Genomic DNA, 24,293 nt, shown 5'->3' with positions numbered 1-24,293 from the left:
CTGGCCGGAATTTTATTGGGACACCCGCCCCGATTCCAGTGTGGACGAGACTTGCAGAACAGAATCCTCCATTGGCTTGGGCAGGACTTTATGAGTGTTGCCCGAACATGGTCATAAATTCCAGGAATCTCTTTCCTGTACTGTCTCTCGTCATTGTTTGAGATCCGACCCCCAATGGTGGTGTCATCAGCAAAATTGAAAATCAAGTTGGAGGGTAATTTGACCACACAAACTTGTATAAGGAGTATAATAAGGGGCTGAGGACACAGTGTTGTGGAATAAGAGACCCAGGGTAATGCTCTGGGATCCTGGGTTCAAATCCCACCAGGGCAGATAGTGAAATTTGAATTCAATAAAAATCTGGAATTAAAAGTCTACTGATTACCATGAAACTACTGCCAATTATTGTAAAAAACCCATCTGGTTCACTCATGTCCTCTAGGGTAGGACCGTCTTTACCTAGTCTGACCGACATGTGACTCCAGACCAGAGCAACGTGGTTGACTCTCAAAATGTCCTCTGAAATAAGTGCTAGCCCAGCCAGCGACACCTCCATCCCGTGAACGAATAAAAAAAGACTTTGTGATGGTTGCTATCCTATCCTGAATGTTGTCTTGCAACCTTGACTTTCCACTTGTGGTCATTGCTGTTTTAAAAGATTTTATCTGTTTGTTTACATCACATCAGTCTCTGCGTTTCAAATGAAGTCATTGCAGATGAAGTGTTTGGAAATATTTCAGAGGTGTAATAAATATGAATCCCCAGTGTGGATGAAGGAAAAAAATGAGATCGTTATAAAATCCCTCTCAAAAATTTGTCCATCTGATAATGACTTCAGGGTGTATAATGATTTCAATTTATTGATTATATTCATTTACAAATTAATGGCAACTACAACATCTGTAGTCATTCATCGTTCCATCTATTTTATGCAAAAAAATCCTTGAAAAACGGAGATTACATTATTTACATTTGCACGATCACTTTGTCTTGTCAAGCTACTCAGTAAAGGAGATAACGACGGTACAGGATATCTTAGGATCAAACTACCATTAAAATGCATCACTTTACACCTGCGTCACAGTCTGTTCAGATTAATTTAATCGGGCGGGGATGTCAGGGCTGGGGAATGAATCACTTTGCTGTCCATGCTTAAATGTCAGCACTTAATGACTCCAAAATTGAGATACCACGTAGGTTGATGTGGTTCAGGGCTCCCACTAGATGCTGTACCTCAGTTTCATCCTCAGAACAGCTGACTGCATCACCTCCATCTTTTGTTATGCCGCTCTCAGTCGCGAAACAAAATTGCTTAGCCAGACAGGCAAAATGTTTGAGGGCATGGCGGCTTTTAACCTGAGTTCAACCCCACCATGGGATGCAGGTGAATCCTGGGCCCAGAAGTAAACGGAAAGCTTTGGTGTCAGTGTTGAAAGGCTAGCTCTCACCCTCAGCACCAATCATCCCCTTTAAAAGGCACATTATTTTTAAATGCCCTGGTTCCTATAACAGCTGTACAAAACTGTGACAATTCAGATTGACATCTGCAATATGTACAATGCTACATAGCCACTGATTACCTCGAGAACGATGCAGCTTTCTTTTAATTTCTGCCTAGAAAATAGCTTTTGCTTAACATAAAACTTGTGAAGAATGTATTTCATTTTCTTGCCAAGCTCCTCTCAACCCTTCCTGAAAGTACTGATTCCTTACTGAGGTACTGTTCCACAGATGCTGATTGTCCTTAGTCATGTGTGAGTTTTGATGTGGATATCGTTGTTGGACTGGGGTGGGCACAGTAAGAAGTCTCACAACACCAGGGTTACAAGTCCAACACCTTTATTTGGGATCACAAGCTTTCAGAGCGCTGCTCCTTCATCGGGTGAGTGGTCATCAGGTGTGTCACGCACCTGATGAAGGAGCAGCGCTCCGAAAGCGCGTGATTCCAAATAAACCTGTGTTAGACTTCAACTTGGTGTTGTGAGACTTCTTACTGCGTGAGTTTTGACTGAGAGTTGTAGCATGGTATTCAACTGTCCGAGGTAAGATAGCCAAACATGGCCCTGTCCTCAGGCAACACCTGAAGGTACGCCTCCAGCAAAAGCCACTGGGTAACAATCAGAGTTGAGGGGAATACAACTTTCCCCTCCTGTTCCACCCCAGCCCTGCGGGGAAGAGGCTTCTGTGGGTTGGCATGTGCGCTGTGGCTCTGATTAGATCACCCAGCACGAGGTGGGGGAGGTTCAACTACCTCATCCATGAACCCACTGAGCCAAGCCATCATTGGAGCTTTCTGCAAATCAATTCAGCAATAAATGAATCCCAAGGGACCCTGGAAATGGGTGGAGGTATACTGGAGTAAAGACCATTTGTTGAATACAACCCAACTGTTCAGCTGCTTACAAACTTTACAGTCAACAACTGTATTCCCTGGACAAGTGCCACAAAACAAGACCTGAGTTGAGTGTTCAGCAGTCCAGACTTCTGCTGGTAACTCTGGTTTTGTGTCCTAGCACTGGCCGCTCCTTCCACTCACAAGCCCCACGTTGGGTTGACCTATATAAAGCATTCACTACATGCTGGATAAATCTGCACTGAACAGTTAGCTATTGAAAAACAAACCACATCATATGATGCGTCTACGCACTCAGTGTGAGTATTAGCGTCCAAGGTTACCTGTGGTTTGTGTTTCATTGACACGTTGTACTGTCAGTTGGCTAGCTGTCCATTTTTAGTTTTCCCCATGGCAGAATTGGCAAAACGTAGTAAATTGCTAAACCATAGCAACCGCAAGATGCCAACAGTTTTAATTCAGTTAATGCTGATGCTAGCATCCAGGAGCAATGATGCTGATTCCTGTGTACGTGTGCGTATGTGTGCGCGAGTACATGTGCGTGCTTGTGTGTGTGCCTGAATGTCTGTTTGTGTGCGTGCATGTATGTATGTGCCTGTGTATATATGTCTGTATTTGTGTGTGTGTTTATGTGCGTATGTGTACATATGTGTGTGTGCATGCGTGTGTTTATGTGCGAGCGAGTCACCAGAGTTCTACTGCCCTGCCTGCCACAGAGTTGGAGCAGGCGAGGGGCAGACAATGGAAATGTTTGTTGAGCTCAGGCGGGATTTTCTGGTCTTGCCCGCCTGGTATGTTTGTAAAAGTGAGTGTGTGTACATGTGTCTGTATGCATATGTGTGTGTGTGTGCATGTGTGATGAGTGTGTTTGTATGAGTGTATGTGTGTGTATGTTTGAGTGAGTTTGTGTGTGTGTATGTGTTTATATGAGTCAGTGTGAGTGAGTCTGATAATTCTTGAATGTACTGCTCTCTCATAATAAAATGGGCTGTCCTACACCCACTGCTTAGACTTGCATAAAGAATTACAACTCGGGGGACCATCCATCAAATCGTACCCCAAACGTCACTGTTGTCAGTGGCAAAACAAAAAGAAAAAGAAATCTAGAAAACCGTACAGTGTTTTAAACTCGGTTCTCCTTATCTTCCTCTATTTCTCCTTCTAATTATGTACACCTACTCCTTGGCATCAACCTTCAGCTGGCATGTCTGGGAGAAACTGCCTGAGATTAATGTCTAACAAGTTACAGTAACAGTATCATGTTTAATGAAAAATAAAACATCCATTGCATAGAATGCAATGACATTGCATTCACAGTGGCAGTTTGCAACCTATTTGCTCACTTTCTGCCTGATGCTCGGAACATCAAAGTAAGTAGTCTCGCCGTGACCTCATGAAACTTGGCTCAAACACTAATTCTGATATATATTTTTAATGGAAATCTTAAAACTATTGATTGTCTCAAACTTGCATAATTCAGGTGCAACATGCTTTGAACTTACCTACAGTGACAATGCACTGTGGAGTGCAGGATTCTCTAACCGTGCATTATAAATACCATGCTTCCTTTGCAAAGCTCTCATTCCTACAAATATTAGCTAAAGTTATGGCTTATGACTACCCTTAAAAAGCCTGTGGCCAGATCTGCCCCTTTTCCTTTGGACGAACTTGACAGTCTCACGGAAATAGGGCTTAAGCAACCATCGACCAGCTTTCAACTAATGTGGTCGTGGTGGACCAAGCCAAAAGTGATGAGTACATTGTTGTGTTTGAAGTCATCAATCTAAAATACATCATGAATAATTGATGTGTTGCTATATCCATTGCTCAACACAAGAGGTAGCTTTAACCGTTCTCCTGCCCTAGAGTTACCGGACTCAGCTTAGTCATGCCACTGATATCACAGCACCTCATTTGCCTCATTACTTGTGAGTGAAGGAAAAGGTTAAATCCCAATCTAGAGCCCTCTCTCAATTAAGTTTATTTATTATTAGCACAAGTAGGCTTACATTAACACCCCAAAATGTGAAAATCCCCTAGTTGTCACACTTCATCACTTGTTTGGGTACACTGAGAATTTAACATGGCCACTGCACCTAACCAACACGTCTTTTGGGCTGTGGGAGGAAACCAGAGCACCTGGAGGAAACCCATACAGACACGGGGAGAATGTGCAGACTCCACACAGACCTGGAAGAAACTGACACGGGGGAGAACGTACAGACTCCGTGTGGACAGTGATCCAAGCCAGGAATCAAACCTGGGTCCCTGGTGCTGCGAGGCAGCAGTGCTAACCACTGTGCCACTGTACAAAGCTGCTTAATGAGGCATCTATTCCTCATTTCCCTGGTAGCACTCACGGTGCTGCAGCTTTATTCCTCACGTTTTTACTCCTCACGTCGGTTACAATCAGTTGCAACAGTGTGTGTGCTCTGCAATGTCCAATTTTCATGTTCACCATTGGGTTTCCAATGTATTTTTCCCGTGAGGCATATGCTGGAAATTATAACAATCACACAGCGAAGTGTGATGTAAGTAATCTGCGAGGAACACTTTAACATGCAACCCTACCCCAGGACTTCGCAACCTACAGGCATGGGCAAGCATATGAATTGTTTTAAGGATTGTCAGTGAAGCTCAACTTGAGCTGGCGACTTAGGCAAAAGAACAGAGGGTTTGCGTAACAACTAGAAATGAACACATCCCAACACAACCAGGATTGGATTTTGTGCTGTTCAAGGTAGGGATCTGGCAGGGGGAGAGGAGTGATGGGATAGGGTTTGTTTCTAACTCCCAGTGCCTGCAACCACTCTCATCAGGTCACTGAACGTAGCTCCTACATATAATCAATAAGGGCCAACTCCAGTCACAAAACACTTTACTGTTGCCATTTCCCATCCGGTCATCTGTTGGGGATTGTTCATCTGTCGCAGATTTTGGCTGGAACTTCTGGGGGGCGGGTGAGGCTCGCAGAACGGCATTCTCCATTGGCCTGGGACGGGATCTTATGAGCTTTGGGTGGGTGAGGCAGTAAAGTATTCGTGTTAATTTTATATTGTGAGCCCACACTAACTGGGAGCCTGAAATCACAATACACTTATTTTTAAAAACATTTTCAGTCAAGACACGCCGAAGATTTGCCTGGATTCCATTATTTCCCTGAAATAAGAATTTGGTTCCCTTTGACAGTAGGCCTGTCCTGCAATTTTCAACAATCTGACACTCACCATTTCTTACCTAATTATCTCTGAACTGACGCACAATGTGTCTATCTTTAAACTGTGCAGCTACAGAATAATCCCTAATAATCACACGACAAGGCCCTGACATATAGAACAGAATGCGAATGTGAACCAAAGGCACTGTCCCTGGATTTGCTGTGGGTTGTATTGCAGCCCTTATAAATGCCTGATATTTAAAACTGTTTGACCCTGGAAGATGATCCTCCCAATTCGGAAAGAAAAGTGCTTCGGTTTAGAGAGGTGTCAAAGGGTTTGATTCAACCAAGACCTCTTTAATGTGTGGTGACGCAAAATGACCGCCAGTCAGCTGACCCACTGAGAATATGGACTGGACGCTCCCCTCAAGGTTATGCCTCGACCTGGAATTCTATCTGATAGGAAATGAGTTAATGCATTTAAATTTCATGCATGGAGGGTTATGTGGAATTTCAAACGAACTTACACCGTTGAGTTGGTCCAGTTAATTGGTAACCATAAGTTGTTTCTCTGCCCACTGTGACCACGGAACAAAGGAACACACTTGTCTTACAAATAAACTTTGAGTTTTGCTTCTCACTTACAATTTTTCTCCTGTTTAATTCCTCCTGTTTAATTTAGATTTTCTCATTTTCATTTTGTGTTAATTGTCTACTAAATTCTCTTTGTTTAGCGCAAAAACCTCAACCATTATGAGGATCAGAGCTTCCCCTTTTGAACATTTCGGGGAGTAAGTATTCCTCTCTGACACCAGTTCCCTGTGCTGTGAGTCTTAGAATCCCAACAGTGCAGAAGGCGACCATTCGACCCATTGAGTCTGCACTGTCTTTCTGGCAGCATCTTACTCAGGCCTGCCCCTCTTGCCCTATCCCTATACCCCAGATATTTACCCTGCTAACCCCCCTAATATACACATCTTGGGGCACCAAGGGGCAATTTAACATGGCCAATCCCTCTAACAAGCAGTTTGGGACACCAAGGAGCATTTTAGCATGGCCAATCCACCTAACCTGCTCATCTTTGGACTGTGGGAGCATCTGGGGGAAACCCATGCAGACACGGGGAGAACGTGCAGACACAAAATGTGTCCTGGGGAGTGTTACATCTGTTTCCAGGGCGAATGCCTACCTTTGTCTGCTGCGCACAACAGCAAGAGGCAGCAGGAGACCCCAAATCTTAAAACCAACCTGACAAATGGCTCTAACGAATGCCGATGAAACAAGCATCTTGAAAGTCAACGCAGCGAAAAAGTAACGATGCTCCCACGGCAGAGGGGCAGGGAATAAGAAAGCAGACTGAAGTGAAAAAATAAGGAATATCAGTTCATTCAGCAGTGACAAGCCTTTGACTGTCAATTACGTTTCCTAAAGATGTCCTGCTGGATTTCACGAGAGAACCTGGGCAATAAAATGTAACCCAAAAAAAAGCACAAAAAAGCAGTTTAAAACAAATATATTGTGGGCTAGTGTCTTCATCGATCTGTTGCTCTTTAGGGACAAATGAGCTAAAAACAGCCCTGCCTTAAACTATGAAAGTCCCTTGCAGATTGTGTATATGTAGTGAGTAAGATTTATACAAGAAACAGACAAACCAATCCTCTAAAATCATATACACTCAGTTTATATCCCCAGTTATCTGATAAATGTTTGTTTGAAGCAACAGATTCTAACTTATAATTACTACCAGTTCCTAAGAGTTATTGCAGTGCAATTAGAGAGATTAAAAACCCAATATTCTCCTTGTTGTCACTCAATACATATATCCTTTGTTGTAGTGCTGTGAATTGATGCAGCCAGTATCTGGCATGTAGGTGGTGTTCTCGTCCAGGTGAGACAGGGGTACAGTGTCTTCTTCGTTGACGTGCCGGTCGAATTCAGACTTGAGCAAAGGCCGTTGATTGTCAGGGAATGCTAAAGAGAACAGGGCTTCCGGTTCGCAGACAAACTTGTACACGTATCGCTCGCCAGCCACCTGCAAACAGCAAAGGCCACTGGAGTACACTTATCTGTTCAATACATGGAGAACACCAATGCTTCACTTCAGACACTTGTTTACAAGTTTTCTCTCCCCTCCTCCTTTGATGGTTCATGACAAACTCAGTGTTCTATGATGGGCAGCAGCCGTTTCACATGTGTAAGCTTAGACATGAGTTCTGCAGGTTATTTGACCACAGAAGGCGTCACAGAAAGCCCTGTCCTGCCTCCCACTTACAATTTTTCTCCTGTTTAATTTAGATTTTCTCATTTTCATTTTGTGTTAATTGTCTAATGAGCTAGGCTGAACTTCACTTAATTTTGGTGGGAGAGACTCAAATACTAGAGGGGTTAAACTGAATGGCATGAGCCAGTGGGCAGCAAAGACTGGCCTCTCCTTGGTATATGGACTGGAGTGTGACCAAGGACTGGTGGAAATTATAGTTCTCTTTACTGATGTATTACAGAATGTAGGCTGCAGCCCAAAATAAGGATTGCTGTCAGGTGAACCTCCAAAGATAGAGAGTTAAGGTTTATTTATTAGTTATCACAAGTAAACTTATATTAACATTGCAATAAAGTTACTGTGAAAATCCCCTAATTGCCACACTCCAGTGCCTGTTCAGGTACATTGAGGGAGAATTTAGCATGGCCAATGCACCTAACCAGCATATCTTTCAGACTGTGGGAGGAAACTGGAATGCCCAGAGGGAACCCACGCAGACACAGGGAGAATATGCAAACTCCACACAGACAGTGACCCAAGAAGGGGATCGAACCCGGATCCCTGGCGCTGTGAAGCAGCATTGCTAACCATTATGGCAAAGAGCAGGAGGCTCTGAGGCCTTGTGGAAGGCTGCAGGTGTGGGGGAAGTGGGAGGGAGCCAAGGGCGGGGAAAAATTATTAACAATGAGCTTACACATAAGGATTTGTGTGACTATTTTATGAAGTTTTATTTATTGGGCTATATAATAGGCCTTAAGCATTTAACCAATAAAAAACGAGAATTGATCGACCCAGCAGTGTTGATGCAGCTGCTCACAATGAGCTCAGAATTTCATTATAAAATGCTCACTTTAATATCATTATATTAAACTAACCTTTTGCATGATCCCCTTCTCATAATAGTAGCGAAGGGAACGGCTAAGCTTATCATAGTTCATGGCTGGCCTGTTTTTTTGCATTCCCCAGAGTCTTGCCACCTGTAAAATAAGAGAAAGTCATTAGTTCAATGTCCTGGTACTTTTGGTTCTGGTATTTGCCATTGTTTGACCTGAAGGGAAAGAAATCTGCCATCCTTACCCGCTCAGACCTACACGCGATGGCAGATCCACAGCTATGTAATTCAATCTTAACCTTCCTCTGAGATGACAGAGCAAGCCACTGAGTTGCATCAAAATGCTGCAGAAAAGTGCTCTACACTGAATCTAAGTTGCATTGACTGCAGCGGCTCAAAAAGGCAGCTCACCACCACCTCCTCAAGGGCAGTCAGAGATGGGCAATAAGAGGGACACTCACACCCCAAGAGTAAATTTAAAACTAAATCAAATTATCACTGAGTTCATAGAGTCATAGAGGTTTACAGCATAGAAACAGGCCCTTCGGCCTAACATGTCCATGCTGTCCTTTTTTTTAAACTCCTAAGCTAGTCCCAGTTGCCCACATTTGGCCCATATCACTCTATACCCATCTTACTCATGAAACTGTCCAAATGCTTTCTTAAAGACAAAATTATACCCGCCTCTACTACTATCTCTGGCAGCTTGTTCCAGACACTCACCACCCTCTGTGTGAAAAAAATTGCCCCTCTGGATCCTTCTGTATCTCTCCCCTCTCACCTTAAACCTGTGCCCTCTGATTTTAGACTCCCTTACCTTTGGGAAAAGATATTGACTATCTAGCTGATCTATTGCATTTGAACTGTTCTATTAGGTAGACAATGAGTTTGATATTTCAGAATTGTCTTCTCTGCAGTACAATTTTGTGATCTCAGCAGTTTATGTAGGTTTAACCAACAATACTAGTTGCCCTTAAATAAGACAATAATGTTATCGCTTGGTGCCTAGCAACAGGTTATCAGAATGAAAGAATCTGCTCACATTCACAGAGTAAGTTAGCAGTTTGGAAACTGACTCTTTTGCAGAATATTGTTCTGATGAACAGTCCAGTTCATAATATTAACTTACTTTCTTCTTTATAGCTGTTGGTGTAGACTTTTATGCTTTTTTTCCCTGTCAATTGGTCTCACCACATAAACACAGAGGCTACGAGGGCAGGTCAAAGGCTAGGAATCCTACAGAGAGTAACTTGCCTCCTGACTCCCCAAAGCCTGTCCGCCATCTACAAGGCACAAGTCAAGAGTGTGATGGAAAACTCCCCACTTGCCTGGATGGGTGCAGCTCCAAAAACACTCAATAAGCTTGACACTATCTAGGACACACAGCCATCTTGATTGGTACCCCTTCCACAAACATCCCTTCCCTCCACCATTGATGGCAGTAGTGTGTACTATCTACAGTGTGCACTGCAGAGGTTAATTGAACAACCTTACACAGCACCTTCCAAACCCATGACCATTTCCATCTAGAAGAACAAGGACCGCAGGTACATAAGAACACCAGCACCTGCAAGTTCTTCTCCAGGCCACTCACCATCCTGACTTGTAGTAACTGGGTCAAAATCCTGGAATTCCTTTCCTAATGGCATTTTGGTCAACCCACAGCATATGGACTGCAGTGATTCATGAAGGCAGCTCATCACCATCTTTGCAAGGGGCAACTAGGGATGGGCAATAAATGCTAGCCAGCCAACAATGCCCATATCCCACAAATGAAAAAAATATTTTTTGAAGATTCCATTAACTTTTGTTGCGCCAATGCGGAGGTAGGTACGCACCAAAAAACTTTAGATAACATGTATAGACCTTCCTGTCATGGCAATAAGTCATGGCTGGGATTCTCTGACTTTGTCTGCGACAGGAATTCTCCAGTCCCACTGCTGTGATTGGAGATTTGGCGGTGTCAAATTCTCCATACTCGCTGGCAGCGATGGAGGGGCCAACAACTTCGGAGAATTTCGGCCACTGTTGTCACTTATAGAATTCCTACAGTGCAGAAGGAGGCTGTTCGGACCATCAAGCCCGCACTGACACCAATCCCACCCAGGCCCCATCCTCATAACCCTATGAATTTAATCTGCTAATCCCCTGAAACTAAAGATTAATTTAGCATGGCCTATCAACCTAACCTGCACATCTTTGGAGTGTGGGAAGAAACCGGAGCACCCGGAGGAAACCCATGCAGACACAGGGAAGAATGTGCAAATTCCTCGTGGACAGTCACCTGAGACCGGGATTGAACCCACGTCCCTGGTGCTGTGAGGCAGCAGCGCTAACCACTGTGCCACCCCATGCTGTGGTGGACACAAGCTATCCACATGACTATGGGATTACGGGGCCAAATTACTTTCAGAATGTGCTGATGAATATTCTTGATGTAACAGTACTTTCAGAGAAATCAACAAATCTAAATATGATGTGATCAAGGAAGTAGCGAACTGATAGAACCCTACGATGATTGAGCGCACAGATAGTCAGCCGAGAATAAAAGACTTCCATTTATACAGCACTCTTCATGACCACCAGGGGCCATTCTTCAGGTGGGACAATGGACAGTGAGCGGTGACTTGACCCTCAGGATGTTATTATTCATTACAATGAGCACCTTGTAGTGTAACTGGGTCACATTCCGGGTTACGGCTGGGTGGGCTGTGACAATTTCTGGTGTAATGCTAGAGGAGCAGTGCTCAAAATTACCATTCATGGTGGTTAGCAGAGCTGTCTCATAGCTTCAGGGACCAGGATTCAATTCTGGTCTTGGGTCACTGTCTGTGTGGAGTTTGCACATTCTCCCTGTGTCCGTGTGGGTTTCCTCCGGGTGCTCCGGTTTCCTCCCACAGCCCAAAGATGTGCAGGTTAGGTGGATTGGCCATGCTAAATTGCCCCTCGTGGTGGAATTTTCCCATCCTGCCCACCGCGGGAATTGTAGTGGAGGGGGGCGGGACCTTGCAAAAGTCCGTTGATCCGGGGTGGGAATTTCTGGCGAACACAACTGGAAAATCCCGCCCTTAGGCCGGAACTTTAGCGGCATTCCCGCCCTGATTCCAGGGGCGGGCCCGGCTCGGAGAACGACTTTCTCCGTTAGACTTGGGTGGGACCATACAAACCTTGGGCGGACGTGTCGACAAAATTCCGCCCTCTGTGTCCCAAGATGTGTAGGTTAGATGGATTAGCCATGCTACATGTGTGGGGTTACAGGGATTGGATGAGGGTGGGGGCCTGGGTACTTTATCAGAGGGTCGGTGCACTCTTGATGGGCCAAATGACCATCTTCTGCACTGTAGGGATTCTATGATCTGTGTGCAGCAGTAAAAGGACAGTTCAAGCTCAGATGCCCTGAGGGTTAAACCATTTGGACTCCGTGAACCAATGTAACATCAGGTCTTATTTTAACAATATAGCCCCAATTGTACAATGCTGTCTAGAAACTCTGAGTGCCAGGGGAGAGTAACTGTGTTAAATGGAGTCATCAATTACCCACTGACACTAATGTGCCGGTCACTCATCTTCTCAGTTTATTACCTAGATGGAAATGCTCTGATTTTCTGACTGTCAGCAGCTGGCTCTGGGTAGAAAATGATGCCATTTCCATGTCAGCAAAATAAAAATGCTTCCCCTGTCCAGAGAAAATCCAAAGCTCAACAGGGATCCTGCGTGGGTCCCAGCATCTGGGTGTAAAGGCAGAACTTGCGACATTAACAGCTCTGTCAGCCCTCGGAGAATAGGTGCGATACTCAGCCAATCAGGCCAGGAGGGAGCCAGATCCAATCGCCCATTCGTGCAAGGATAGCTCAACTCAGCAGCAGCGCTCCACAGAAGCCTGGGGCTAGCGAGGAAAGAAATTTGTTGAAAATTTCCACTTTTCATTGATATCCAGAAAGTACGTGTGTATAGGCAGCATGAGGTGAAGCTGAGATGCATATACATAGATCAACAGCTTAACAATACTCACACTCAGGGTTCACACGAGTGGGATAGTGTAAGAGCCATAACCTTTGTCATTGAAGGATTATCATAGAATCCCTAAAGTGCAGATGGAGACCATTTGTCCCATCTTACCCAGGCCCTAACCCCATAACTCCACATATTTACCTTTCTAATTACCTTAACCTACACTTCTTTGGACACTAAGGGGCTATTTAGCATAACCAATCCACCTGCACATCTTTGGACTGTGGGAGGAAACCAGAGCACCCGGAGGAATCCCATGGAGACAAGGGGAGACTGTGCAAACTCCACAGAGACAGTGACCCGAGGGCAGAATTGAATCCGGGCCCCTAGCGTTCTGAGACAGCAGTGCTAACATTGTGCCACCATGATCATAATGAATGGTAGAGGAGGTTCGACAGGCTGAATGGCCTGCATCTGCTCCTGCCTCCAATGTATGTTCCTATGTATGACCCCCACATGTACTTTGCAGCAGCCAGTTTGACAGCAACAGCATCCTCAGGAGAATCTGCCAGCTATCAAATTGCTACTTTTTAAGTACATATCGCAGGCTGCTCAATCTTTAGATACAGCAGACAGGCAGTTAGCTCTGACAAAAGGTCATTCAGGCTCAAAGCATTAGCTTTATTCTAACTCCGCAGATGCTTTCAGATCTGCTGAGATTTTCCAGCATTTCCCGTCTGAGCCTAAACCTTCGGTTGGCTCCCAAACCTGTCACTGGCTAACACCCACGTACCTGTATTTGTCAGCAGAGATCTCTCGAAAGATATTAGCACTGAGGACTATTAACTAAGTCCAGTCCATCTCTAACAAGGGCTGTAAGGTCAGTGAGTGAATTAGTGCAAATTAGAAAACGTGTTTCCTTCCTTTCCTTGAGGACTCAAATAACCAACTCAAAGAATCATATAGCATTGACAACAAGGAAACAGAAAATCACGTTCACACTCATTGGGGGGAGATCTTATTAAGAAAATTCTAAGTGCCAAATGAACCTGAAAATAGGAGAATCACGCCCATTTTTTGGGCGAGCTCCTGGACACAATTGTATGGCACTTAGAGAATAAAAAGAGGCAAAATATGACTCTCAGCAGTAGGGGGAGTGGGAGGAGCCTATTCACGCCAGGTAGCCAGCTGCTGAGCTGTAAGGGCGCCATTGCGCAGGCGTCTAGCTCTTCCAGTGCAGTGTGTACAAGTATAGCTCTGTCCTGGCGCAAGGTTGATATTGCCAGCAAAATGGGGCCAACAAACTTTGCGAGAGGTGAGAAACTGGGCATGAGCCTGATTTTTCATGACATGTCTGATCTTATTTGTTTGCTACACCAATCAACCGACGTGACGAGCCGATGTGATCGCACCCACCCTCCCCGACTTTTTAGACTGTAAATGGTTACGTGGATGATGTACTGGAGAACTGGGAACATCTACACAACTACATGCCAGAGAGGGGGCAACAGGCTGGAACGAAGGGCTGAAAGCTGCTGTTTTACGTGAATTGTGACTAATTAATGGGCTTCGTATGTATCTAGAATTTGCAGGAAATCCTAATTTGAGCAGAATGCTACTCGACAAATAAATTCATTTAACAGTGCATTCTATTTCATGGTCTGAAAGTTCCTGCTCCATAATCAAATTTACATTTCACAAATAACTGTTTCAGATATCGCTCAATGTTCTCCCCTTGCCCCAAAGAAATTCATTTCAAACATTACATTATAATGAGTATTATAAATCAAAAGTGGAAAGCCAGCTAAATCAAACTGAATGTCCTGGCAAGTCTGCCCTCTGTAATGAAACTCTGCAAAGGTGCCTTTCGAACACCTTATTGCAATCAGTACACCCGTCACTAAACAGCACTGCTGGGAAAATCTACACCATTGTACACAAATCCCAAGATGACAAAATCAGCTACATTGCTGGTTCTTGGTGGAAACTAGTAGATTATTTAGCCTCCAAATTGCACTGCTAAATTCAGTTCCAGCTGTCCTGTCCCTCACCACCAGGTTCAGTGTTTTCCCCGCACTAACCAGCTAAATCAGAGACTAATACAACATATAATCCATCAGCTAAAGTTTTAAAATAAATAAAGTTTCAAAATGAAGTTTATTTATTAGTGTCACAAATATTAACACTGCAAAGAAGTTACTGTGAAAATCCCCGAGTCGCAACACTCCGGTATCTGTGCGGGTACACGGAGGGAGAATTCAGCATGGCCAATGCATCTAACCAGCACATCTTTCACACTGTGGGAGGAAACCGGAGCACCCGGGGGAAACCCACGCAGACACAGGGAGAATGTGCAGACTCCACACAGACAGTGACCCAAGCCGGGAATCGAACCCTGGTGCTTGTGAGGTAGTAGTGCCAACCACTCTGTCATCCTGCTCTCGTTCATGATTGTCCACCCAGCCCACCCAATTGCAATATGGGCAGATGGGCACAAAGAATTGAACAAGGAAGCCTGCCTTGACTCCTGAGCATGTGGGCACCCCAACGTCAGAATGCGCAAACAATTGCATCACTTAATCGAAGGTTCGTCACATCACGTGGATGTCCAAGGCTGACAATAGGCAGAAGATTTCTGCCCCACTTTTCCCTAAATTAAACTGAGGATTACTGGATCTTCTTTAGCATCCTCCCAGGAGTCAGCAGCCCCTGGACAAACTCTCTCAGTTTACAAGCATCCATTTCTGAAACTGCGATTGCAGTGGGCAGCCTTAATTACTGGAAGTTGGAATTCGGGCATAATGGATGGAAATTTTGGGGAAATGCATGGTCAAAATCGCAAGATCCACTCCCAGCACGTGCCACTACATAAACTACATGCTCAATTGTTTATACTAAGCACCTATAGCTGGATTTCTGCTGATTGCTGGACCTGCCTCAAAATAGAGGGGTACAACTGCAACACAAAGTTGGATTCATATGGCACATTTAATGATAAGTTTCTGATAAGTTTATTTACTTATTCGTCACAAATCAGCTTACATTAACACTGCAATGTTATCTTGCAAGAGCCAAAACAAATTTGAGGAGAGAGCCATTATAATGAGCTTAGCAATGGAAAATGAATCAATTACAAGGAAAATCACTCCATCAGCGAAAACGGCAACTGAAATATTATGACAATGTCAAGTACCTTACATATGTCATTGGCCTGAGTCTCAAATAGTTGGGCACTATTCCAATTGTGTAGCAAGAATGTTTAAGCTAAATTTTGAACGATGGTTTTTAGACGTTATATAAACTTCAGCTTTTATGCATGAAGACTTGCTGGAATTCAATTCTAAATCATTGACGGCACTTGCACTGCTCTTGAATACAGACACAACCTTTTACCCACTATGAGCGCATATTTTTACCCCTGACTCATCGAATCTGATGAAATCCACATTCTTTGTTACGTTCAAGTTCCACTGTTTTAATGTGCCCCTGGCCAATCTCCAACATCCCAGTCACTGTAAACTTGAGCCCATCCCAAACTGTGCTTCCGTGCTTTAACTCGCCAAAGCGGTGACGCAGTGGCATTGTCATTGGACTAGTAACCCACGGTAATGCTCTGGGGACCCAGGTTTTCACTATTGTGAAAATCCCCTAGTCGCCACACTCGGATGCCTGTTTGGGTACACTGAGGGAGAATTCAGTATGGCTAATGCATCTAACCAGCATGCTTTCAGACTGTGGGAGGAAACCGGAGCACCTGGAGGAAACACACAGACACGGGGAGAACATGCAAACTCTGCACAGATAATGACCCAAATTGGAAATCGAATCTGGGTCCCTGGTGCTGTGAGGCAGCAGTGTTAACCACCGTGCCATTGCGCCGCATCTTGGCTGTAATATGTAATAAATGTAATGAAGGCTTGAATTGTCTGACCTCGTTGATGGCTGGAGTTCTCCGGTCCCGCTGCAGTGGAAGGAGATTTGTCTGAGCACCAAATTCTCCATTCTCACTGGCAGCGGTAGTGGGGCGTGTGAGACCGGAGAATTCTGGACAAAAGATGCCTCACAGAGGCATTACAAAGTAAAATCTAACATCAAGCCACGTAAAGATGTATTACAGCGTACAACCAAAAATTTGGTCGAAGTGGGAGTTTTAAGGAGTGCTGTGAAGAAGGAAAGGCAGAGAGGGAAATCCAGAATTTAGCATCTAGGCTACTGAAGGCACAGCCACCAGTGGTGGAGCAGTTAAATTTAGGGAAGTTCAAGAGGCCTGGCCTGGAGGAGCGCTGGATTACTTGGAGGGATGTGGGACTGAAGAGGATTACAGAAACAGGCAGGGGATAAAGCTTGAACTGAGAATAAGGACAATAATTTTAAAACCGAGGCATTTCTTGACTGGTAGCTAATGTAGGTCAGAGAGCATAGAGTAATGGGTAATGGGGACTTGGTTCTTTCTTATTTGTTCATGGGATGTGGGCATCCCTGGTTGGGCCAGCATTTACTGCCCATTCTTGAGTGCATTTAAGAGTCAACCACATTGCTGTGGATCTGGAGTCACATGTAGGCCAGGCCAGGTAAGGATGGCAGATTTCCTCCCCTAAAGGACATTAACAAACCCAGGCGGGTTTTTATGATAATTGACAATGTTTCATGGTCATCATTAGACTTTTAATCCCAGACTTCAGTTGAATTCAAATTTTACTGTAAGAAGTCTCACAACACCTGGTTAAAGTCCAACAGGTTTATTTGGAGTCACGAGTTTACAGCGCTGCTCTTTCACCTGATGAAGGGGCAGTGGTCCGAAAGCTCATGCTTCCAAATAAACCTGTTGGACTTTAATGTGGTGTTGCGAGACTTCTTGCTGTGCCCACTCCAGTCCAACACCGGCATCTCCATATCAAATTTCACCATCTGCCTAGGTGGGATTTGAACCCGAGTCCCCAGAGCATTACCTTGGGTCACTAGTCCAATAACAATGTCACTAGGCCATTGCCTCGGCGAGGTAAAGCGTGGGAGCAGAGTTTAGATGGGCTCAAGTTTACAGTGACTGGGATGGTGGGGACTGGCTAGGGGTACATTAAAACAGTGGAACTTGAACGTAACAAAGAATGTGGCTTTCATCAGATTAGATGAGTCAGAGGTGAATTCAGGTGATGGTTCAGAGGTGAACATATGCACTCATAGTGGGTAAAAGGTTGTCTCTGTATTCAAGAGCAGCGCAAGTGCAGTCAATGATTTAGAATTGAATTCCAGCACATCTTCATGCATAAAAGCTAAAGCTTATATAACTTCTAAAAACCATCATTCAAAATTTAGCTCAAGCATTCTTGCTACACAATTGGAATACTGCCCAACTATTTGAGACTCAGGCCAATGATGTATGTCAGATACTTGACATTGTCACAGTATTTCAGTTGCCATTTTTGCTGATGGAGTGATTTTCCTTGTAATTGATTTATTTTCCATAGCTAAGCTCATTATAGTGGCTCCCTCTTCAAGTCTGTTTTGGCTCTTGCAAGGTAACATCATTACAGAGCAAAAATCAATGGTAAACTTCTAAAATTACCTGCTTGAATTCAAACTTGAAAATGCAGTATTTTGAGCTGGAATTTTCTTTTGCGAGGGACACAAATATCTCTCCCACAAACAGTGGCCGGCTCGCTGGCACAGTGGTTGGCACTGCTACCTCACAGCACCAGGGACCCAGGTTCAAGCCCAGCCTTGGGTCACTGTCTGTGTGGAGTTTGCACATTTTCCCCACGTCTGCGTGGGTTTCCTCCGGGCGCTCTGGTTTCCTCCCACAGTCCAAAGATGTGCGGGTTAGGTGGATTGGCCATGCTAAATTGCCCCTTAAGTGTCCAAAGATGCATAGGTTAGGGGAATTGACAGGGTGAATATGTGAGCTTAAGGGACTACAACCTGGGTCTGATGCTCTGTCAGTGAGGATTTGATGGGCCAGATGCCTCCCTCCGCACTGTAGGATTCTATGATTCTATGGTCACTACTTGAAACTGATTCTGCATAGGTTGGAGGTGGTTTAAAATCTCTTGAGTAATTTAAGAAATGATTGGCTGGTCTGAGATGAGAGGAAAGAAAATATCTTCATAGAATCCTACAGTGCAAAAGGAGGCCATTTGGCCCAAAAAGTCTGCACCAACCACAGTCCCACCCAGGCCCTATCGTCATAAGCCCATGCCTTTACCCTATCTAGTCCCCCTCACACTAAGGGGCAATTTAGCATGGCCAACCTAGCTAATCCACACAACTTTGGACTGTCGGAGCACCTGGAGGAAACCCACGCAGACATGGGGACAAAGTGCAAACTCCACACAGACAGTGATCCAAGCCGGGAATCGAACTGGAGTCCCTGGCGCTGTGAGGCAGCAGTGCTAACCACTATGCCACCCTATGTGATAGATAAGCAAGGACAGGCCAAATAGACTCCCTCAGCTGTATAAGTCTTGTGACTGCACATCCCTTCAATGTGCACCTTTCTTTAACTAAGTTTCACCACTGCCCAACACTATTCATCACTGCTGGCTTTTGGAATTTTCTTTGGAATGATCCCCAACTGTGCAATGTAATGTTATCAACCTGGGTGATATAATATAGCTGTTTTAAGTCCCTAATGTGTGGTGATACATTGACAGGCAGTGGGCAACTGAACTGTGTCAGGCCTGGTCCAAGTGTTCCTTTATTATTTCTTCCAAATGTGTATTTTCTCTTCAATCTAAATTGGTTTCATTGAAAAGTTTTGCCAATGTACACATTGTCAGTTTTTCCATCTCATCTCTCAACCGCCTTTTGCTGTCAAACTTAAACTCTCTCACAGCTGCTGCTCTTTCCTATCAATACATCTCCCATCGGATCCCAACCTCAGACATTGAGAATTCCCAGATAACAAAAGCGTGTCTTCAGAAATAGCTTAAAAGTGTTGAAACACACTCAGAACTATTTGAAGTTGGTAGCTTAAGCTTTCCAATGGAGATTCAACGGCATTCGGACCCTTGAATCTAAACTTGAAGGTTTAAGCATGAGACTGAGGGTCGGGGTCCCTAGAGAATCACAGAATCCCTACAATGTGGGTGGAGGCCCATCAAGCCTGCAACGACAACAATCCCACCCAGGCCCGAGCCCCATAACTGCGTCTATTTACACTTCTAATCCCCCGACACTTTGGTCATGCTAAATTGATCCTAACCCACACATCCTCTGACTATGGGAGGAAACTGGAGCACCTGGAGGAAACCCACGCAGACACGGAGAGAATGTGCAACCTCCACAGAAACAATCACCCAAAGCTGGAATTGAACCTGGGTCCCTGGCGCCGTGAGGCAGCACTGCTAACCACTGTGATACTCTGCTGATCAATCCAGAACAGGCTAGATTCTGGTCAAAGCCAGACAAGCAGGATATAGTACTGGTGGGGAAGGGGATTTGTTCGGATCTTTTGAATAATACAAGAGGCACTGGGGGAATATGTTTGAAGAAATCCTGTCCATGCCACCAATATTGGCCCCCACCTCCAACCAATTCAAATATTCAGCATTTTACAATTCCCAAACTCTTTCCAACTGCTTCTCATTATTTCATAGAAGTCATAGAACCCTACCGTGCAGAAAGAGGCCGTTTGGCCCATCTAATCTGCACTGACCACAATCCCACCCAGGCCGTACCCCCATATCCCTACACATTTACCTGCTAATCCCTCTAACCTACACATCTCAGGACACTAAGGGGCAATTTTAGCATGACCAATGAACCTAACATGCACATCTTTGGACTGTAAGAGGAAACCGGAGCACCCGGAGGAAACCCACGCAGACACAAGGAGAATGTGCAATCTCCACACAGCCAGTGGCCCAAGCCGGGAATCGAACCCAGGTCCCCGGAGCTGTGAAGCAGCAGTGCTAACAACTGCGCAACTGTGTCGCCCTCTTTATGAAGCACCAATGTAGGCGGCTACTGGCTGACCTCCTCTTGATAAAAATTCTATCGTACTTCTGGCAGCAGAACACAATAAAATCACTCCCCTGCAGCTCTAATACACTACAATGCCCACCTTTCTACTTCTCCTACACACAAAGACCTGGTGTTATATCCACTCACCCCTGCTACTCCCAGTGTCAACTGTGACTCAATTAGCAGCACCTTTGCCTCTGAAGCACAAAGTTGTGAGTTCAAGTCCCACTCTAGAACCTGAACACAAAAATCAAGGCTTGCAATCCTGAGGGAGTGCTGCATTGTCAAAGGTGCCATCTTTAGGATGAGCCATCACAGCGGTTAGCACTGCTGCCTCACAGGGCCAGGAACCTGGGTTCCATTTTGGCCTTCGGTGACTGGCTGTGTGGTGTCTGCACATTCTCCCCGCGTCTGCGTAGGTTTCCTCCAGGTGCTCCGCTTTCCTTCCACAGTCCATTAATTGGCCATGCTAAATTGCCCTTTAGTGTCAGAGGGACTAGCAGTGTAATATGTGAGGTAACAAGGATAGGGCCTGGATATGATTGTTGTTGGTGCAGGCTCGACGGGCTGAATGGCCTCTTTCTGCACTGTAAGGGATTCCATGAAACATTAAGCAGCCCCACCCAATCCTTTCAGGTCAACATGAAAGAACAATGGGATTATCCCTGGTGTCCGTCCAATGCTTATCACAGTGGCGCAGTGGTTAGCACTGTTGCCTCACAGCGCCAGGGATTCAGGTTCGATTTCTGGTTTGGGTCACTCACTGTCTATGTGGAGTTTGTGCATTCTCCCTGTGTCTGCGTGGGTTTCCTCCGGGTGCTCCGGTTTCCTCCCACAGTCCAAAGATGTGCGAGTTGGGTACACTGGCCATGCTAAATTCTCCCTTGGTTACCCAAACAGGTGCCGAAGTGTAGCGACTGGGGGAGTTTCACATTAATTCCGCATGAATGTAAGCCTACTTGTGACTAATAAATAAACTTTACTTTAACGCTTATCCTTTAATTAGCGCCACAAAAACACATGGGGTGGAATTTTCTCGTCCAGCCCTCCAAGCGAATCATAGCAAGCGGAACATGGACCATTCATTGACCTTGGGAGGGATTTTCTGGCCTTGGACGAGCGTGGCTGAAAAATCCTGTCCATGATCTGATCGTTATCACACTGCTACCTGTGAATACTTGCTGTGTGTTTCTACATTATATCAGTAACTACACTTCGAAAGCTCACTCTGCTCATTTGAACCTCCACCTCTTTGATCAAGCTTTGTCCAATTCTAACATCTTCTTCTTTGGGTCAACAACCACTTTTTAAGTTCCACTGCTGTGAAGCACTTTGGGATATTTCTCTACCTTAAAATCTAATGACTTGTTTGCTACATATTGCCTAATAAAGACATGCAAAAAAAGAGGCAAGTCTTAATGCATCTGGACATTACTTGGCAGTCCATTGCCAATTCCATCACCTCTACTTCCTGCCTCTCCCTCCTCAGGCATCATTCAGAGATCTCAGTTTATATGACAGACTGAACTCATGCTTGCTATTCATTCCATACCTTAACCTGCACTCCCCCCACCTTGCAGCAGTAGCCATGCCCTAGCCTCGTACTGCTGCTCCTTGAGCTCCAGTCGGTCTCAGCTGTTCCCAGACCTTTGTCCCTTCACCTATTAGCAATGCCTCTGAAAGCGTGCCAGCCATTTTACAAAAATAAAAATCTTCAACCTATTTTCTCACCTCTTCTGGTTCAACAAGTTTGAACTCCATGCCTCGGCCTGTCCAAGCAATGAAGTTAGAGTTGGACGGATCATCCAGGAGTGCAACGAGGAACTGCCACAACTGGAGGGAGCCCCGGCGTTGGTATAAAGGACCCTCGCGATATGTACTGATTTCCTGTTTGATGTCACCTGCCAAATGAAAATAAAATGTATTAAATGTACCTCGCTGCTTGAAGCCACCAGGCAAAGTAACAGAACTATACCATGAGCTGTAATGTATAAATAGTTTGTGTATTCCATTGTGTGCAGAACTGGATACTGCATTTTATTTTGTTGAGAAATCTAGGTAAAGGGCAAGACTCATAAAAGCAGGACAGACTGATGCTGAAAAGAACACGAGACATGCAAGATAAATTATACAGCAGTGAATGATTAAATCATAGAGGTTTACAGCATGGAAACAGGCCCTTCGGCCCAACTTGCCCATGCCGTCCCTTTTTTAATCACTACGTTAGCCCCAATTGCCAATGTTTGGTCCATATGCCACTATACCCATCTTATCCACGTAACTGTCTAAATGCTTTTTAGAAGAAAAAATTGACACCAAGCTGGGTGGTTTTCTTGTAAACCTTGGGATTATAGGTGAGAAGAGACACAAAGTGATAGAACATAGAACAGTACCGCATAAGAACAAGCCCTTTGGCCCTTGTTGTTGTGCTGAACATGCGCCAAATTAAACTAATCCCTTCTGCTTGCCCTCCATATCCCTCTACTCCTTGCATAATCACGTGCTTATCTTAAAGCCCCTTAAACACCCCTATCCCATCCGTCTCCACCACTACCCCTGGCAGTGTGTTCCAGACATTTATCAGTCCCTTTATAAAAAACCTGCCCCTCACATCTCCTTTAAACTTCTCCCATCACCTTAAGCGCATGCCCCCTTGTATTAGACATTTCAACTCTGGGAAATAGATTCGGACTGTCAACCCTATCAACGCATTTCATAATTTATAGATTTCTATACATGATGTAAATGGTTGCACAGTTTTGAACTCCTGGCAAAGAAGGTCACAGCTGTCCAATGCTAATGTTATAGAATTGGGCGGGCGGGGGGGGGTGGTGGTGGTGGTGGTGGGTGTTAATGTTAGAGATGGAGAGGATGTGGGACATGATACTCAGCTGAAAGAACAGCCGTTTGTTCTACCTGAGCAAGCAGCCTAGGCCGAAGATGGCATCAGCTGAAGGGGTTGAAAACCCAGAAAGGCTCTTCCCCAGCACTCAGTTGAAGGAAGATGTAATTCTTCGAAGACGGATTAATATTAGCGGCAGGTGAGCTAGATGCTACCAACGTAGGAATGGAAATAGTCCTCAAGAGGTGATGGAAAGAGAAGTCATCACCAAAGATGTAGCAGCGCATTAGAACATATAGCAAGGACAGTCCCACAGAGTTTGGTGGCACAGTGGTTAGCACCGTTGCCTCACAGGGCCAGGGACCTGGGTTCAATTCCAGCCTTGGGTGACTGTCTATGTTGAGTTTGCACATTCCCCCCGTGTCTGCATGTGTTTCCTCCCACATTCCAAAGATGCCATTCGGCAAAGGGGAACCCGTGCTAAATTGCCCCTTAGCGTGAGGGGGATTATAAGAGTAAATATGTGGTTGTTATGGGATAGAGTTTGGATGGGATCGTTGTCAGTGTAGGATTGATGGGCCGAATGGCCTCCTTCTGCACTGTAGGGATTCGACGATAACAGGGGAGGCATTGCATGGCGAACGATGTTAAAAGCCACAGGAGAGTCAAAGGGGACAAATGGGAATAATGCACCGTGGTCTCAGTCATGGAAAAGTTAGGATACATCATTAGTCAACCAGTAAGTGGTACAAAGAACAAAGACGAACAAAGGACAACACAGCACGGGAAACAGGCCCTTCGGCCCAATGAGCCCACGCCGCCATTTTAATAACGTGCTTTTCCTCTTCCACCCTTGACCCATGTCTATGCTTATGGCACCCACATTGGAAACCAGATTGAGGGGAGAATAATTTAGGGACAATTTGTTACACCAATCAG

General features: G+C 45.0%; 1 protein-coding gene across 4 annotated transcripts in view; it reads right to left on the bottom strand.

Moving 5' to 3' along the window:
- Positions 1 to 1,894: 1,894 nt before the first annotated feature.
- Positions 1,895 to 24,293, bottom strand: part of etv4 (ETS variant transcription factor 4) — a 120,910-nt gene continuing 98,511 nt past the window's right edge. For all 4 annotated transcript variants that reach the window (XM_080213941.1, XM_080213939.1, XM_080213942.1 and 1 more), the window contains 3 exons: positions 22,244 to 22,413; positions 8,646 to 8,747; positions 1,895 to 7,542 (listed from right to left, as the gene is read on the bottom strand). In XM_080213941.1, the coding sequence (XP_080070067.1) occupies positions 7,321 to 7,542; positions 8,646 to 8,747; positions 22,244 to 22,413 (494 nt within the window). In that variant the 3' untranslated portion in view covers positions 1,895 to 7,320. The remainder of the gene's footprint in view (positions 7,543 to 8,645; positions 8,748 to 22,243; positions 22,414 to 24,293) is intronic.

Source organism: Carcharhinus amblyrhynchos, chromosome 27, assembly GCF_965287045.1.
Source record: "Carcharhinus amblyrhynchos chromosome 27, sCarAmb.v2.hapA, whole genome shotgun sequence".
In the NCBI taxonomy this organism is placed as follows: Eukaryota; Metazoa; Chordata; class Chondrichthyes; order Carcharhiniformes; family Carcharhinidae; genus Carcharhinus; species Carcharhinus amblyrhynchos.
This window is presented reverse-complemented; position numbering and strand designations above follow the sequence as displayed.